The 13,601-nt window shown below is 49.2% G+C and overlaps 1 protein-coding gene across 1 annotated transcript in view; it reads left to right on the top strand.

Annotated features, from left to right (window-relative positions):
• The window catches only part of MYH16 (myosin heavy chain 16), a 57,023-nt gene that overhangs the window by 22,355 nt on the left and 21,067 nt on the right, over nt 1–13,601 (top strand). Inside the window, exons 19-27 of the mRNA XM_037028414.1 lie at nt 111–231; nt 2,101–2,237; nt 3,522–3,603; nt 5,988–6,161; nt 7,511–7,738; nt 8,779–8,883; nt 11,373–11,459; nt 11,690–11,835; nt 12,935–13,025. Coding sequence (XP_036884309.1) covers nt 111–231; nt 2,101–2,237; nt 3,522–3,603; nt 5,988–6,161; nt 7,511–7,738; nt 8,779–8,883; nt 11,373–11,459; nt 11,690–11,835; nt 12,935–13,025 — 1,171 coding nt within the window. The remainder of the gene's footprint in view (nt 1–110; nt 232–2,100; nt 2,238–3,521; nt 3,604–5,987; nt 6,162–7,510; nt 7,739–8,778; nt 8,884–11,372; nt 11,460–11,689; nt 11,836–12,934; nt 13,026–13,601) is intronic.

Raw genomic sequence — 13,601 nt, 5'->3', positions numbered from 1 at the left:
CTGACTTGAGGGGATAGGTCAAGGGAAAACTGCATGGACATGCTTTCATGCTGCCAGCTTGGAGATGACAATGACTGCATGATGGTTGTCATCCATCCCTCTCCTGACAGGTACCAAGTGCTGAACCCCAACGTGATTCCTCAGGGCTTTGTAGACAACAAGAAGGCCTCAGAGCTGCTGCTTGCGTCCATCGACCTGGATGTAAATGAATACAAAATTGGACATACCAAGGTAGGGTCTTCCTGTTGTGCTCCCTCCCTGCAACACTTGGCCTTGTTTTAAGAAGGTGAGCCCCAGGGTGTGAATTCCCGATCCACCACTGTCCAGTTGCCTATCTTGGACAAGCCTCTCAGCTAATGAGAATCCCAGTTTCCTCCTCTGAAAAATCAGGGCTCATAAGGTTAAGCTCATGGGACTTGGAGATGATTAACAGTAACATGCATGAGAATCCAACTCAGACAGAACACTGCTCAATAAATGGTGGATATTTCATAGGAATGTATGTGCCCCATATTTTTAAAAATAAAAGTAGCCAGTCAGAATCAAGGCCCTGGATTTGACTAGGGCATGACAGTACATGTATGGTTGGAGTCTTCAGGTTAAGCACCACAATCCCAGCCCACTCACACCAAGAGCCTCAACCCCAAGTGGCCAGTAAGTCACGATTAACTCAGAAGGAGCAGCCACCTGATCTTGACTCATGGGGCCTGGGCTGCCCTTTGTCTGCCCCACTTCCTGGCCCCATAGAATCCTGTCAAAAAAAGTTAGGGCTGGCCAGGCTGACCATGCAAGGTGTCCATCTATAGCTACAACCAAACTGTGTGCCAACATGGGAGGAGCATTGGCTTTACAGTCAAGAGTGCCCCTGTGTAGCCCGGAGCAGGTCATTTCCCTCTCCAGGTCTCCTGGGTGGCACAGGTGAGTGCCGCTTCTCCATAGGCCTAGTGTGGTTCGATGCATGTGAAAGCTCCAACACAGGCGTGCGTCCAACACATTTGGTCACTCAGCAAATGCTCAGGGAGTGCCCCCTGTGTGCCAGGCATGATTCTCAACTCTAGGGTTAAACCAATGAACTGAGCAGGTGTCCCTAGCTCCCTGGAGCTTGCTCTGTAGCAGCAGGTGCCAGAAGAATTTTAGCACTGCTCTAGAATCTGCTAGGAGTGTTAGCTTTGGCCTCCTTCACAGTCGATATGTGTTAGGTGTAGCTAAATTGACTTGAGGAACACTCCAGATTTTGTCACAGAATCATTAAGTACTTGAGCCGGAGAGAACCTTGAAGACAAGCTCCTTCCCTCACCCTACCTTTGACAGATGGGAAACATAAGAAAGCCTGAGGGTGGAGTGGAGGTGACGTGACCAATTTCATAGAACCGGGTGGGACAGATCAGGCCTCAGACCCTATGACTGTTGGTCACGTGACCTGCAAAAATAGGGCTGACTTCACTAGTACGACACAGTCTGACACAGCTACCACCTGGGCAAACAGACTGCATCGTGCTATTGCCCAAGGGTTGCATTGGGCATCTCAGGTCCAGGCAAAGGCCCAGGCTGGTGGGGACAGCTTTGCTCCCTGAAGACCAGGCAGGCTCTGGTGGCTGGGGCAGAAGAGAGAACAGGGTGCTTCTGCCTGTAAACTGCATCCTTATTCCCAGAGTTGGCTCACGTGGGCCCCACACCCTTCCTCCAGCCACAGGCTTACCTCCACTGCCCTTCAAAGACCAAACCTCGATGCCAATTAATTTTGAAATATCAAATATTTTACCACATGATGGTTAGCTCCCTGGTTTTTTCGGGAGGCAGGGGAGTTGAAGGGGGTGTTCTTTTCTCTTCTTGTCCTGTCGATGCCCATAGCATCCATGTAAAGGAGTTAGTTGGGGCTCTGCTCCCTTCTCCCACATATAGAACAAATTCCCAACCTTGACTGTACCACGCTGGGGCCAGCTGATTCTGAGGGGCCTCAAACACCAGCATCAGACTGTGTCTCTTAACTCTGAAAAACCTGCCTGAACTTCTGGTCCTTTGATTTTATTCCTCCCCCCACCAAGCGGCTGCTATTGATGATGGCTGGGCTATTTTCAGATAGGTGTGCCTTTCCCACAGGTATTCTTCCGAGCAGGCATCCTGGCCAAGCTTGAGGACATGCGGGATGAACGTCTAGCTAAGATCATGACAATGTTACAGTGTCGGCTCCGGGGTTTCCTCATGAGAGTTGAGTTCAAGAAGATGCTGGAACGAAGGTAGCGAGCATGAACACCAATGGGACATGAGCACTGAGGCCACACACATCCACACAGAATGACCAGGGACCCCACCACACACACAGTGGTCAGCTTCATTAGTGACATGGCGCAGTGAGATGAGGGGAAGGGGCCGATGTTTCTGATGGCCCAAAGAACCCTGTTTGGGGGCTGCATTAATCTCCTAGGGCTGCCATAACAAAGCACCACCAACTGGGTGCCTTAAGACAACAGCAGCTTACATTTGCATAGTGGCAGAGGTGAACAGTCTGAAATCGAGGTTTTGGCGGGCCATGCCCCCTCCAAAGGCTCTAAAGGAGGAATTTCTTTTGCCTCTTCCAACTGTGGAAGCCCCAGGCATTCCCTGGCTTGTGGCTGCATCATTCCAATCTCTGCCTCCGTCTTCATAAGGTCTCTTCTCTGTGTGTGTATCTTCAAATCATCTTCTTTCTTTTTGCAAGGATACCAGTCATCTTGGGCTAGGGCCCCACTCTATTCCAGTATAACTCATCTTAAAATCAGTAATTTTACATCTGTGAAGACCCTATTTCCAAATAAGTTCATATTTATTCACAGGCACTGGAGTTAGAACTTCAGCTTCTATTTTGGGAAGAGACACAATTGAACTCATAACAGGAACGACCTTCTCTCCACGGTGTATAAGCCACTTTCACAGTTGTCCCCTTACTTGATCCATATAATGATGATGCTGTAAAGGGCGGGGGGGGAGGACCAGCACTCCGGCTTTACAGATGTGAAAACTGAGGTCAGAGGAGTTAGGGAACTGGGGCAGGTTCACGCGGAGTCAGGATTAGAACCCAGAAATCCTCATTCCAAACCCGTGCCCTCAGAATCCTGTTTTTTAGCCATTTCCCTAAAACAGCAACTAGAAAGTAGCTTCGGCTTCCCTGCTTGACCTCTGGCTGACCCTTGCACGTTGTGGTCATAGAATTAGTAATGATAATAATAATAATGGATAAATAGTAACAGTAGCAAAGTCTTGATATCCAGCAGCAGGCTCTCTGTTACCCCAGCTGAAGACAGGGTCATCAGTTAGAGCCTGGTGCACAGGAAGTCATCGGTAAATGACAACCAAATGGGACTGCAAGGGAGAAGCAAGAGTTGATTCCAAAGACCACTAATGGGCGATTTCTAGGAGGGGGGTGGTGCAGAAGGAGGGGAAATGTAGGAAAATGAGCAGTCTGTCTCAGCCTCATGCTGTCTGGGAGGAACCGTCCTGATGCCTGCACTTTGACCCACACAACCCCAAATTCTCTTCTGCAGAATTGGCCTGAAAGTCATCCAGCGCAACACACGCAAGTTCCTGGAGCTGCGTTTCTGGGGCTGGTGGAAGCTCTACAACAAGGTGAGAGCTAAGGGCCAGGCCAGCCAGGACTGCTGCTGTCTGCAGGCTGGGAGCCTCAGTCCTAGGCAGACAGAGGTGACTCTCGGGGGTGGAAAGCCACAGGTTGCTGCATGGGCAGTCTAAAAATGAGACTTCCTTGGAGACAGAGGAGTCTAGCTTACTTCCATATGGGCTACTTACTCCCTCAGAAAAATCATAGGGTGTCTTCCCACCTTTCATTTCATCCCTCAAAATAAAATACACTTAAAATGGAGAGGGCCCCCTGCCCCTGCAAAAAGTAGGCTTGGCTATCAGTGCCTCACCCTGAGGATGGTGGCATCTTCAACTCCTTTAGGTTCAGAGCTGGAGTGACCTCAGGAAACCATGAGATCTGACATCTCATTTCCCAGACTCTTCCAAGATAGCACTGAAGGCAGTGTGAGTCAGCCAGGTGATGGGACTGCAGGTACCCCAAGCAGCCAGGCCACCCTCAACAAATGCAGGAGGCCATGAACCATCCTACTGTGTGCAGGTTGAATCACACCGAATCATGCCATCCCACGGAGGCCCGCATTGAGAGGGAAACACCAATGGGCATGAGAGGAGGCCGGATGTAGGGATGCCACATTCAGGAGACAGGAGAATGGTTGTCTCACGGGGCAGCCACGTGGGGGATGCGGACAGGCTCCAGGTCATCCTGGTAGCTCTGGGCCCCCACAGCTCATGCAGAAGCTTCTCCCCCTCCCCATGGAAAAAGTACTTTTTAACAACTGGTGCTGACAACAGATTTAAAGGGACAGTAGTGGGTTCTGCATCCCCAAATATGCCCCCACAAAGGCCAGTACTTGCAAGGGTCTGAGATTGCAGAGGGTTCTAGGCGAGCATCTCTCAGTCAGCACAGGCACTTTCTACACCTGTTCTGTGACCAACCTTTTTTCTTTCCATCAACTCACTTTTTTATTTTGAAATTTTTATTTTAAAAGGAAACTTCATTTCCTTAACCTGCTTTAATTTCATCCTAAGCAAATGTTATCCATAAAATTATGGATTTAAGTTTTTTCACTTAACTAATTTTTTCAAATTTTTAATTAAATTATTATTGTTAAAACTGTTTTTCTTATGCTCATTTTTTTATTTAAAAAAATATTTTATTGATTATGCCATTACAGTTGTCCCATTTCCCCCCCTTCATTCCCCTCCACCCTGCACACTCCCCCACCATTCTCCCCCCTTTCATTCATATCCATGTGTCACAAGTGCTTTAGATTCTGTATTTCCCATAGTATTCCTGCCCTCCCCCCTGTCTATTTTTTACCTACTGTCTATGCTACTTATTCTCTGTACCTTCTCCCCCCTTCTCCTCCTCCCACTCCCCTGTTGCTAACCCTCCATGTGATCTCCACTTCTATGGTTCTGTTCCCGATCTAGCTGTCCTCTTAGTTTGCTTTTGTTGTTAAAACTGTTTTTAAAGTAATTATGTAACAACAGAAATCAAAGGGTTTTGGTGCAGTGCTTGAATCCTTCTCACCTGCCCACTTTGTGTACGCATTACTATTCGGGAGAGCCCAGACCAACAGTGTTTAAGGTCCCTTTAAGCAGAACACGAGTGACCACAGATGACAAGGACACAGAACCTGGAAACTGCCCTGTTCTTTACTAGAAAACGAAACTTCACTAAATAAACGTGCAGGGCAAGGTCCCATTCCAATGAGTAAACACATGCAATAAAAACCCCTTACTCTCAGTATAAAGACTAAATGCTAATCTTATTTAACTAAGCCAGGTAGGATGAGTCCATAGAGAAAAACACACTTTTTAGTAGGCTTTCACTGAATAAAAAGTGTGACGTAGTTTCGAGTTGTGACGCTTACTGTAACCCTTTTAGAACTTTGCCACTTGGAGAACAGGCCCAAGAGAGACAAAGAGACATCAAAAGATAGAAAAACAGAGAGATGAAGCCAGGGAGAGAAAGAGAGGCAGAGACAGAGAGAATGTGTCCTCAATAAGGGAGAAAGCTGAGGGAAAGCAGGGTTGTGAGTGTAGCCAGGCTCCAAACACACACAGCTTACAGAACACACACACACAGCTTACAGAACACACACACAACGTACAGAATAGATGTAAACACTGGGTGCCGCTAGTTGCTGAAGGCAATCTAACTTTGTGGTCAGTCTAACTCCTGGGATCAAAGAACATCCTGAGGGCTGATCCTAAGCAGGGATGAGCCTTCTCTGTGATGGCAAGAGATGCTTTGACCTCTGTGGAGAAGGGCTGCTCCTCACAGCTGCAACCAGAGTTGCTTTCCACCTCCTAGGGGATATAAGGACAGAACCCCCACAGCCCACCTCCCAACCCCCTCACAAATCCCACCACCCTAACACTCTATGGTGTTGCTCACCACCCAGGTCAAGCCGCTCCTGAATGTGGCACGGCAAGAGGAAGAGATGAAGGCCAAAGAGGAGGAGCTGAGGAATGCCATGTCCAAGACACAGGAGCTGCTAAGCAAGGTCAAAGATATGGAGGAGAAGATGGCCACACTCAGCCAGGAGAAGAACGACCTCCGCATCCAGCTTCAGGCGGTATGTGGGGCCTTGGGGAAGGGATGGGAGCTGGGGGTCTTGGCAACTGTCTAGATCCCCAGGGTTGGAGGGAGAAAGAGCCTTCTGAGAATTATGTGCCTCCAGATTACAGTAAATTCTGAGCCTCTCTTTTCTTCATTGTAATGTCACCCTTGTCCCAACTACCAAAAAGTCTTTATTAAATTCTTATTTGCCCACAGCAGCCGGCCCGGCACACACGGATATGCTGGGCCTGTGGGGATTGTCCAGACCTGGGGCCACAACATGTGGTGGGAGGAGGCCCCCCAGTGAGCATGGCTCTGCTGAGGGACTGTGGGAACTTGCCCTCTTTGCCTCCTTTTCCTTGCCTGTCAAGTGAAAAAACGGCAGAGAAAACAAATGACTCAGTTTCCACGGGTGCCTGACTCGATGCTCCCTCACCCCTGCATCCCAATATGGTGCCTGCAGTCACTTCCATGAATGACCCTCCTGGTTTACCAAGGGTCCTTCTCTGGTTTTACCCTCACAACCACCCCTTAAGATGCTCCGTTTTCACGTATATCCTGCAGGGTAGAAAACTCAGTTTGACCAATATTCAGAGACTTCATTGAGGTCTTGAGCCCATCAGTAGGAAACCCACAACTGGGAGGGGTCCGATTCTATCTTGGGTCCTTCCTGCTCACATTGTTTCTTCACCTCCTCTTAACACACCTGAGGAGTTTCTCAAGCCAAGACCCTTATTTTATGTTTGGTAAGACCGAGACTAAGTAAAACCACAATAATAAAAGATCCTGCCATTTACAGAAGCACTTCACGTGCCCCATCCCTTCATGCCTCACAGTGATTGTTTCCCTTATTTTGCAGACAAAGACCTGAATTTGAGTAAAGTCATGCTGTGAACCAAAAGTCACAGCTGGTGACTGTGTGGCTGGTCTGGTCTTCTGCCTCGGTGGCCAGTTGCTGTTTTATACCACTTACCCCATCTCTACTAGGAGAACCTGGTAGACACCCAGGTTGTCCCTCCTCTGCTACCTATTGCCTGTGTGACTTTTGACAGCTCCACCTCTGCCAAAACCTTAATGTTCATCTGCTCACCTGGGAGGTTGTTAAAATGCAGATTCAGATGCAGGTGGATCTCAGAAGGGGACCAAGATTTGCATCCTCACCAATTCTGAGGGTCTATAGCTGGTCTAGGGATTGCACTCCTACACTACTCTCTGTTGTATGCCTCACAGAGGAGCTCAGAGCTAGCCCAGCACAACCCCAGGACACAGTTGTTTGGGGCTTGTCAGGCCAAGGACTGTCCGCCATCTTGGTCCCCTACAGGTGCCTGGACCCCTCACTTTGACTGGGGCTCTTTCTTTCATCAGGAACAAGAGAACCTAATGGATGCTGAGGAGCGCCTGACCCAGATGATGAAGACCAAAATGGATCTAGAGAGCCAGATCTCGGACATGCGGGAGAGGCTAGAGGAAGAGGAAGGCACAGCTGCCTCCCTGAGTGCCACCAAGCGCAGGCTGGAGGGGGAGCTGAGTGACCTGAAGCGTGACATGGAGGGCCTAGAGACCACACTGGCCAAGACAGAGAAGGAGAGGCAGGTGAGGAAGCCCTGGGTGCAACCACACTCCTCTCAGGGCCAGGGAACCCCCAGTCAACTCACTCTGCAGGGGCCACACCTGGAGTCCGTACAGCAGGGCTTCCCAGGACCCTAGCCACCAGCCACATGGGGTTATTTTAACTTAATTCAATATAATGCAAAGTGTGGTTCCTCAAAATGCTGCTAGTCAACGTAGCTGCATTTTGAGTACTCCTCAGCCACACATAGCCAGTGCTACCATGTTGAATGAAGCAAACTGAGAACATGTCCGCTGTTATAGAAAGAGAAGCTAGACAGAGAAGCTAAGGGGTCTGAGAACTCTTCCCATCATGGTGCTATCCAGACTCAGCCTCGACTGGTTCTCCTCAAGCCCGGGACTCCAGGCATCTGCATTAGCCTGCCGCCCAGTTGGCCTCCCTGACCCCTCACAGAATGTTCTACAGCACCATGTCCACCCTCCCTACCTTCTCAGAAGCAACCCTATCAGTATAGGGGGGCCACCTGCTGCTGCTGGATTTCTGCCCAGACAAGCAGTTGCTACTCCTCCAAGTGGCTCCAGGGGGAGCCTCTGGCTCTTGATACCATCTGGCAGGCCCTTGGCCCTAAGGCTCACCTCCTACCCTTGTAGGTGGGTGAGGTCCATGAACAAGGGAAGGGAGATGTGACCAAACCCGTGCCTCTCCAGCTCTGATATGTACTCAAATCATCGGGATCCTGATAAGATGAGGGTTCTGGGATGGCAGGTCTGGCAGGGCCCCAGGATCCATATTTCTAGCACACTCTTGGTCAGTGCCGCAGCTGACATCCAAGGACCAGGCTTTGAGTAGCAAAAGTCTGAACTGGTAGTTCTCATAGCTTTCCTCAACCCCAAGATTCTGACTTGGTTGGATGGGGTGTGCCCTGGGTGTTGGCATTTCTCAGACTCCCAGGTGACTCTAGAGTATAGCCAAGCCAAGCACCCTGTCTCAGAACAAGAGCCTCCCCCCACCAGAGGGGGTTCCCAGCCTTAAAGACCTGTCTCTCCCCAACCTGGGTTTCCAGGCCCTAGATCACAAGGTCCGCACCTTGACCGGGGACCTCGCACTCCGAGAAGACTCCATTGCCAAGCTCCAGAAGGAAAAAAGGGCCCTAGAGGAGCTGCATCAGGTAAGCGCCACCCACTCCTCCCTTTGGCAAAGCAGGCAGAGCTCAGAGACTGGAGACCCTGGTTCAAATCCCAGCTTTGCCACCCCTCAGCTAGGGGCCCTCGGGGAATTTACAGACTCCCTAAATCTCAGTTCCCTCATCTGTGCAGTGGGCATGGTCACATGTTGATGCCTTTCTTCCAGGTTTTTTGTAAGTGGCACAACCATATAATTTATCACCAAAACTAAGTTTTGAGAGTAGAAGTGGGGCAATAGGCAGAGTCAGGGTGGCCCCAGGCACACTGGGGGGTGTGATACCCAGAGTCACAAGGATGAAGTGGGGCATATGAAAGTGTTCTTGAGCTCTAAAGCACCAGTGAACCCTGACATATCACTGTAACAACATGCATGAGGTCTCAAGGTCACAGGGAAACCCACCTGACTATTATGGGCTCAGGCTCCTAAACACAAAGCCAGCTCTGACCAGCACCAGTGCTGACTGTTGAGGCGCAGGAGGCCTCCTATTGTTACAGAACAGGGCCAAGGGGGTACAATATACTGAAAGGACCCCCTACTAGGTTCGCACTGTCTGCCACCAGAGGAAAGATGTCTCTCAATGCCAGAGATTTGTGAAAAAGAAAGAAACTGTTTATTTAAAGCCATACAGACTTAAAGTAGTGACGTAATGTCTTCATTAAAATGTTAAAGTTCTTTAGGATACCCACAGATGCACACAGTCATTCCTTCTCTCTCTGCCCTAATTTGGGGTACCGTATCTCAGGAAGAGCTCATTCATGAAGTAGACATTCATGATTCAGGCTCCTGGCACCATCAGCTGTGTCACCATTCAGGATCTCCAGTTAATCCAAAGCCATGTGGCACCTTCTCTTGGCCCACCAACAAGAGTCTTTTCACCCCTTTTCTTTCAGGCAAAATCTCTGTTATATCTTAAGCCATGTGGCCAAAAAGAGCACCCCAAAGCTGAAGGGTCCCCACTCTGGCCAAAGCCACATGGTTCCCCCATCAAAGTTGCAGGTGTCCCCACTCTGGCAAAACCACATGGCTCTCTCTCTACTGCCACAGCTGTGTGGTCCTCTCCCACATGGCTGCTGCGTCTGGGTTTAAATCCCTGCACCAGTCTTCCTCTGCACCCCCATTTCTGACTCCTCCTACAATCAGTTATGCCTGCCAGCATTCCTTTATTATTCCAGGTTTACTGGGCTGCCATCATGAGTCTGGGCAGGTGTGGCCCCATGTCACGGAGCCAATCTTGTCCAAGCTTTCACACAGGAGCTGTAACCTGGGGGAGTTGCCCCCCAGTTACACCTTGGGTGGAAGTCACTTCCATCCCCCTGGCTCAAGGCAAGGCCACAGCTATTTAACATATCTATGAAACCAGTTAAAGCTTATAGATATGTTAAATGACCATGTCAGCGGTTAGCTGCAATGCTATTGCTGTACAAAACAGCTCTGCATGTCCCTTCCCCCAACTCACACCTGTGGGTGTGATATATAAGATATATAAGACATCTTATATATTTTTCTAATATTTCTTGGACACCTTGTGTTCTGGACCCCATTCCAAATCCCCACTTGGGGCCCCTCTTTTGGCTGTACTCTGTTTCACTAGCTCCGGAAACACAGGGGCAAAGAACAAGTTGAAGCTCAGAACCAGACAGTGGGCCCTCATCTCCATGTTTGCTGACTCCTGAATCCACAGCATGTCCTCTGAGCTGCCTCTGGAAATACCTCCCCTTAGACTGTGATTCATATCTTCATCAAACCCAGAGCCTCTTTCTATAACAAATACACCCAGTTCTCATTGTTCAAGGGAGTTACATTCTATAAACACATCACATACAACAAATTAGCAAATACTGACGTTTGTTTGGTTCCTGCAAGCCTCTGATCACAACCCTTTGCCAGCCAACCAATACACACCCATACAATGCAATCAATGTTATCAAGATTTTGATAACAGCACATAATTCTTTTTTCAGCTTTTATGGTAGGGCATTCTGTAAGAATATAGTGTATACTAAATGAAAAAAGTTTTAGAGTTATATGTAATAAGTGGTAGTGGGTTCAGGTTCAGAAAAGGATAAATGGTTGTTTTATTTCATGAAAGTCTGGGTGGGATGTCAGGCATGTGGGCTGCAGGGTTATTCTTCGTGGTGCTGGATTGTCCAGAGCAAGGCAAAATGCCCAGCGTGCCTGGAACTACTCACTAGGGCCGGTGTGGTCCCCAATCACTGTGACAACCAGCAAGCCCCCCACCCAGACTTTCATATGCCCTGTGGAGAACCAGAGCCCCGCTACCGACCCGAGGACCTACCTGCTGCTGATGGGTGCTCAGGTCTTCCCAGGTCTCAGCCAGCACCCGGGAGCAGGCAATCAGTGTGAGTCACTGCAGTCAGCTCAGCTCAGCTCAGCTCAGCAGTGATGGCAGAGAACTAGGTCTGCTCAGCTGCTCCTGTATCATGGGACACACATCTGTATCTTTTTTCTCAGAGAACCCTCGACGACTTGCAAGCAGAGGAGGACAAGGTGAACCACCTGACCAAGAGCAACAGCAAGCTCAACACCCAGATCCACGAGGTAATGCCCCATGACTGGGGCAACAGCTTAAGGGCCACGTCCATATGGGAGCATGGGCTCCTCAGATATATTTTGGGAACTGGACTGACACATCCCTGCCTTCCCGCCCCTGGAAATGTGGGCCTTTCTGATGCCACAGCTAAGGAACCTAGCCCAAGCTCATTCCTTCTTGTGTTCTAACCTGAGACTCCCCCCTCCTCTACTTTCTCTTGTTTTTCTTGTTTTCACAGCTGGAGGATAACTGGGAACAGGAAAAGAAAATCCGGGCAGAGGTGGAAAAAGCTCGCCGGAAAGCTGAGAGTGACTTGAAGATGACCATCGACAATCTCAATGAGATGGAGCGGTCCAAGCTAGATCTTGAGGAGGTGGTGAAAAAGTATGTCCATGCAGTCATTCATTTTATCTGTAACAACAGCGGCAATATCTAGCACTTTGTGGATGATGCCAGGCGCCAGGCACTGTGCTGAGGGCTTCACAGGTATCCATGCCTGTCGCCAGCACCTGCTATGTGCCAGGCAATGGGCCCAGCATGGAGGATATAGGGAGAAAGGGGTAGGTGCTGCCCTGGCTGCAGGGAGCTCCCAGCCTCAGACAGGGCCTACTGAGTGATGAAAAGGAGACTGTTATGAAGCAATGCATACATCCAAAGGGTAGAAAGTTTGTAGGAATCTGTATTCTGGGTTCTCAAAGATCACAAGTTGAGGGGTTATTTTATCAGTATCGCTCTGGCAATAGCATACAGAAAAGGTGGAGTGGGGGAAACTAAAAGCAGGAAAACAATGGGAAAGCTACTGCAGTAGTCCAGGCATAAACTTGAACTAAGTAAGAGGCTGAGAGGATGGAGACAAGGAGTCAGGTAAGAAAAAAGGAGTAGCATTTGGATAATGCACCTTCAAAGCATATTTGTCTAAGGCAGTTTTAAAGCACCACAGACCTCCAGGAGGCGCATGTGCAACAAAATCTGCATCTCAGCACGTTTCTTCTGTGGCACCCCCAGGAGGTGCACGTGACTCTGCCCACCCTCCTCACCCACTTGGTCTGTCCTCCAAAGTGTTCATACGTGGCTCCTTGACACATGGGACTCACACCTCAGAAGGAGATGGCCTTTTGTGGAAAGGTTTTGGAGGAAAATTTCCCCTAAAAAGGCAAAGCATCAATGTGGTTCTAGAGCCTCTAGAATGCAAACTGCACCAGAGCAGTGATTTCTGTCTAGTGTGTTCACTGACTTAAACATAGATCAAAGTAGTAAATGCATGAGTGAAATAACAAGTGAATGAAAAGCTCGTGGAACAGATTGTGGGACTCTATAGGATGAGACCTTCTGTGCTGTCACCCCCAAATGCTAGGGGCTAGGGGGCAAGTAGTTTTCAGCAAATTTAAGACCTCCTCTGGCAGCCCCATCTCTGTTTACTGGCCAGCTTGCCGGTCTATCCTTCGGGCTTTTTTTCCTCAGGAGATCAAACCTTCTTTTGCAGGAGGGATATGGAAATCAACTCTGTCAACTCTAAATATGAGGATGAGCAGTCTCTGAATTCCACACTGCAGCGGAAACTAAAGGAACACCAGGTGTGTCCAGGATGGAGAAGACCGGACTCACCATTTGAGCTTCATTTCCCTATACCCTTTGCTCACATCCACTGATTGCCTGCTATGTTCTCCTGAGGAGCATGACTGACACAGGGAGTCCTCAGAAAATGACCCGTTTTTACCTCACTCAGGGTTAAACTCAAAGTCCTTACAATGGTTACAAGGCCCTCCGCAATCTAGCCCCTGCTCCTTCACTGACCTCATCATCCACCATTATGCTGTCCAGCCATGCAGGCTCCTTGAAGGGACTCACATATGCCTCCCTCCTGCCTTAGGGCCATTGGTTTCCTCTGCTTTTGACAGTGTCCATTGTATGTTTAGCGCCCTTCCATTACCTCCATTTTAAAAGACCAAGTGGGCCCTGGCTGGTGTGGCTCAGTGGACTGAGCACCAGCCTGTGAACCAAAGGGTCACTGGTTCGATTCCCAGTCAGGGCACATGCCTGGGTTGCAGGCCAGGTTCCCAGTAGGGGGCCACATGAGAGGCAACCACACATTGATATTTCTCTTCCTCTCTATTCTCTCCCTTCTCCTCTCTAAAAATAAATAAATAAAA

Source organism: Sturnira hondurensis, unplaced genomic scaffold (assembly GCF_014824575.4).
Source record: "Sturnira hondurensis isolate 20B ecotype Veracruz unplaced genomic scaffold, ASM1482457v3 Scaffold0001509, whole genome shotgun sequence".
NCBI classification, from domain to species: Eukaryota; Metazoa; Chordata; class Mammalia; order Chiroptera; family Phyllostomidae; genus Sturnira; species Sturnira hondurensis.
This window is presented reverse-complemented; position numbering and strand designations above follow the sequence as displayed.